This window comes from Sinocyclocheilus anshuiensis, unplaced genomic scaffold (assembly GCF_001515605.1).
Source record: "Sinocyclocheilus anshuiensis isolate Anshui unplaced genomic scaffold, SAMN03320099.WGS_v1.1 scaffold1403, whole genome shotgun sequence".
NCBI lineage: Eukaryota > Metazoa > Chordata > Actinopteri > Cypriniformes > Cyprinidae > Sinocyclocheilus > Sinocyclocheilus anshuiensis.
In genome coordinates, this window is record NW_015538003.1 from 398,670 (window position 1) to 403,872 (window position 5,203).

The 5,203-nt window shown below is 36.6% G+C and overlaps 1 protein-coding gene across 1 annotated transcript in view; it reads right to left on the reverse strand.

Annotated features, from left to right (window-relative positions):
- Window positions 1–4,037: 4,037 nt before the first annotated feature.
- lpxn (leupaxin) overlaps window positions 4,038–5,203 on the reverse strand; it is a 4,639-nt gene continuing 3,473 nt past the window's right edge. Inside the window, exons 7-9 of the mRNA XM_016471348.1 lie at window positions 4,871–4,952; window positions 4,573–4,721; window positions 4,038–4,370 (exon numbers count right to left, since the gene is read on the reverse strand). Coding sequence (XP_016326834.1) covers window positions 4,104–4,370; window positions 4,573–4,721; window positions 4,871–4,952 — 498 coding nt within the window. The 3' untranslated portion in view covers window positions 4,038–4,103. The remainder of the gene's footprint in view (window positions 4,371–4,572; window positions 4,722–4,870; window positions 4,953–5,203) is intronic.

Genomic DNA, 5,203 nt, shown 5'->3' on the forward strand with positions numbered 1-5,203 from the left:
CATGGAAATGGAAACCTTCAGCTGAATTACAGGTCACAGATTTTGTCAGGGGTCAATAATTCTCACTGAATTTTTCCTGTATGAGGTGTACGAGAAGAAAACATATAATTTTTCATTATTAATTATTTTATTTATATATTATGCAATCATAATATTTTATATTATTATTTTTATACAAATAGTTTCTAGTATATTAAAAATAGAAACGACTAATAATGAGTAATGCATTTTGTTTAATTTCAATTATTGGTTGTATGACTTTTCCCCAAATAGCACAAAATGTCAAAGCTCTTTTCCATATTACAAAAATGCATAAATAAACCATTTTTTCTGGGGTTTTTTTTTTTTGGACTTAGTTCTGCCATCTCTTCGGTCAAGTTACAATTTTCTAATGAATTCAAGTGTAGTTAATTATGTTTGGCTTTTTTATTTTCATTTTTTTTTACTGCCTCACATATTTCAAAATACAGTTTTTCTCTCTAACATCTAACTTTGCACTGGCAACCATCTGGATTGGATAAGAATAAATGTTACGACGTGTCTCCATGTTGGTGATGGAAGACATGGCAAATAAATCAATAAAACACCACTTTGCTGACCACTCCTGCATTTCACGTTTGCTCCATAAATAGATTAAGTTACATTTGACTTCATTGGTTTTATTAAGTATCGCATACAGTTAATCATTTTGGCATCCAGCGGTCCACATTCATCTTTCCTGTCCTTTATAAGGAGTCTGAGACCGCTGGATGTGGTTTTGTTCGTGTTGTTACACACTCACTGGCTTGTCTGGCAGTGACATACTGGACACTTATTGGCTTCATTGTTTATTATGGGAGTGTGGTCTCAGGATTGCCAGGTTGGGCAGTATTTACGGTGCTTTGTGACCCATGTCGTGGCTTTGTGGATCGGTGGGGTGTCAGAGAGGCCAAGGTCTGGTTCAGGTGAGGGTAGTGTTTCAGAATGACTCCCCTCTATTTACCTTCCCTATAGGATCCATGGGCCAATTCACCCACCAGCCTCCTTCAGCCCTACAGCTGTAAATGTCACCTGACTCCTGCCACACCAACACTTATTGACAGGCCTTTTATTTCTGCCGCTTTAACGAGGTTGAGTGCTCCTGTTTCATTCCCTATGGCTTTAAAGGTACTAAACACCATTGCTCCCAATAATTCTCTCATATTGTTGAAGCAAGCTGGATGGTTATTGCTTTTAAACAACAGTTTGAAAGAATTGTTTGAATAAATGATTTGATGGCTTACTCACAAAGAAATCGAGATCTGCTTAGAGACGCAATTATTTTTAATGCATTGAAAGATTCTTTGGTGAATTTGACTGAACTGATTGCAGCAGTAAAAGGGATAGTTTACCCAAAAATGAGATGACTTACGTTCTTCCAAATTTTGGCAACCAAACCATTTTGGTTTTCATTGACTTCCATTGCATTTTTTGTCCATAAAAAATGGGAGCCAATACTGTGTGGCTGGTTGTTTCAATGATCCAAGTGAGTCTCAAGTTCACTGAACTAGACAAGTCTGATTCAATATGAATCAAAAACCCAGAGTAATATGAAATACTATATAGAATATAGAATATAGAAATCAAAAGGAAAGAAATCAAATGGACCAAGATAGTACAATTCGGGTCGTATGCAGTGTGGTTCCAAACAGAAACCCCATTCAGGAAGCTCTATATTAGAGCTAGATTAGCAGTTATTTGAGCAATGGGACAATAAAAAGAGAAGAGGTAGCAAGAGAATATGAAAGAGAGCAGTTTCTGTTGTTTTGTGACAGCAACGTATTTTAATCCAGTCTGCATAAGCCAGAAAAGAGTAGTGAACAGCATGATTTATAAACTCAACGCTTACACTTCTTCCCAACCACTGCATTCTGTGTTCCTCTTCCCTTTTCTCTCTCGCTCTTTCCCAATTTCTATTTATGAGAGGAAGATACTTCAGAGCTTTTTCTCAGCACTCAAAATTTGACACAAGAACAAAAACAAAATCCATTTGGTAGTTTTGGGATATTTAAAAAAATGCTGTAATACATTTTATAGTTGTAATTTAATTTTTAAAATTGGCTTTAAAAGTCTTTATACAAACTTTAATACAACTTCTAATTAATACGACTTAAAACTTTATAAATCTAAATTAACTTAATACAAAATCTCTCTCTCTCTCTCGCTCTCTCTCTCTCTCTCTCTCTCTCTCTCTCTCTATATATATATATGAGATAGGGGTTGTCACAGGGGATTGTCATACATCATTAAACATAAAAGGAGTGCTTTCTTGTATGTCAGTAATAGTATTGTCATAGTGAAAGTATTGTGACTGAATTTGTGTCATTTATGGTAAGCAAAAGCTAGATTGAGTCACTGCATTAAAATCTCAACTTCACCACATACTGTATGAGTGTTTGTCCACTCACTGTGGGTTGTTCTTGTGGTTCATGACTGTTATGGTGTGATAAACATCTTGATCTTTGACCCATCCTCCCAAAAAGCAGCTGTCATCTCTTACCATCAAAGAGCACTCTTTGAAGATGAGAAGGCACATCCTTAAGTTACTGCCTGGCTGAACCTTGAGTGCAGTGAGCTGACAAATCAAGGGATCTTGAGCAATACCTATAGTGATGCTCCCTCGTGTGACCTTGTCATGCACACAACAAAATCAACAGGCTTCTGTACAGTTCATGTATATTCAAGCAAGAAAATGATGGTCGGTGTTATTTAATCCTTTTTGAATGTTTACAGAAAATGTCCCCATGATGTCACTGTAATGCATGGGCTATGAAAACACATGGGTATTAAGTTAATTAGGATCTTCAGTCTTCTTAGTCATAGAAACCTTACTGAAATAATGGTACATCAATAGCATTTACCCAGAAATCTCCTCAAAGACCTGCGGAGATGTATGTTTGTTTTGTTATGCTATGAGAGCAAAACTGAATTCATGTCATAGTCTACTTGAGTAAAAGACAATGAATCCCTTTTTTTTTAATTTTATGAACATTTCAGATCTTTAACAATCTTTTTTGTTTTGTTCAACATGTATTACAACAGCTTCATTGATGTGACCTGATGATATAATTAAATAATGACATTTAACATATTGCTATAGTTTACTTTGTAAAAAACATAGTAAACAATACATTTTTTAGATGTTTTCTGAGTACAGTTTACATTGTCTTGCATTTGACTTGCATTCTCTAAAAAGCTTTTATTTTTTTCCCTGAAACAAAATAGAAAAAAAATGGTGCATGTATCACTCCTTCCATGCTATTTATTTCTAAGGGGCCGTTTACACGACATATTTTTGAAGTATGTGACGACTTTAAAGGCAAGCACGAACAAACATACACAACAATGGCAGAGTACATGGTACTGTTGTTGCTGCTCAAGAATTTGCTAATGCTTCTTCAGCAAAGTGTGGATTTACTTCACCAATATTACAACCAACAGCGGAGACGCATCATATACATCATAAAATCGTCACTTCCCTACAGGTACTGTTTACTAACAAGGTGACAGCGCCAACTACTGGCCTGGCATACGTAATACAGCGTTTTTGGCCGTTTTCGTGGATATGTGTAAACGCTAATCGTTTTGAAAACGTTGTCGTGTATACGTGAAACTTTTTAAAAATGCAAGGGAGAAACTTTTCCATTTTTGACTACACCTTTGTCGTGTAAACGTAGCCTAAAACAGTGATTCTCAATCAGGGAGTCGGGGCCCACTAGGGGGTCCCAGGGGGCCACAGGGTGACTTTAAAGTATTTAAATAAAAAAAATACTAATATGTTAAAATAATCTTAATTGAAATGTAAAAAAAAAATCAAGATGGAAACTGAAGTCACATTTTTATTTGTTTATTTTCCCTCACTAAATATTGTTTTTATTAAAGAAAATACAGGTTTTAACACTCCTGGAATCACAAAATGAATCCTGGTTAATTAATATAATATATTTTCTAATATATTATTATATTAATTTGTTTATTTTATATTTATTTGTATATTTTATATTATTTTGAAGGTGGGGGGCTTTTAAAAAGTTTGAGAACCACTGCTTTAAAACCTTGATTTTGCTTGAGAAACGTGACGTTTTTCACACAAAGAGTTTCGTATGACAAACCGAACAGTACGGCTTCCCTGCCTGCTCCTTAAACACTCCCTGACTCAGTTGCCGAAGGCAGAACGCACACACAAAGTGTTCAGGGTGAAACTTGCGGTCCAGAGCAGCGATGCAGCGACCCGAGATGGGCTCTCCACAGGTCCCACACAGAGTGCCCTGTCTGGAGTGATAGTGCAGGGAACAGAGGGGCCGACCGTTCAACTCGAGGAAGCAACCGTCTGTAAAAGGCTTCAGGCAGTCCTGGAAAGAGATGCAGAAAGAGGGTATTAAAGAAAGGTTTAATGAAGAAGAATGTTCTGGAGTGATAGATTAGGCAGGTGAAGAATTTACCTTTGAAGCTCACACAATAGTACAGACTGACTGACTCCATATTCCTTATTTATAAGGAGTGAGTCACATGACTGTATTGCATTCCAGCCTTCAACGCCACTAATTCACTCACCGCACAGACAAAGCAGTCAGGGTGCCAGGTTCCATTGGCTGCAGACAGATAGTTCTCCTTCACTGGCTCTCCACAGCCAGAGCATTTGGGTGCAAAGAGGCGGTAGAAATCCCTAGAGCAATATGGTTTACCATCTCTCTCCATAAACCCTGGAAAAGACAGATTCATTCAGTACAAACGATCATTTCTCAAATGACAACCAGATCTGCTGACTCACAGAATGTAGTGTGGGATGTTCTTGGCATTCGTGTGGTGATAAATTGTTTTAGTTTAATTGATAAATCTGCAGTTGTCTCACCATCAGGTCCAAATAGATCTCCACAGTGGCTGCAGAAAAAATGTTCTGGGTGCCATGTTTGATCCATCGCTGTTAGAATGTTCTGTGCAAAACACAATACATGATCACCTGCTTGATTGGCTAGAATAATTCATTTGTTTGTGAAGTGAAAGAGTTGAAAATCACATTCCACATTTATTTATTTAAGTTAGTATTGCATTTTATTGCTATTTAAATATAGACTCTAATTAGTTTAGTTGTTGTGTCTAGAGCAGTTGTTCTCAGCTGGTTGAGGTCCAAATATGAGTCGTATACAGCAGGGGAAAAATATAATAGCATTTATGTAATAAAAAC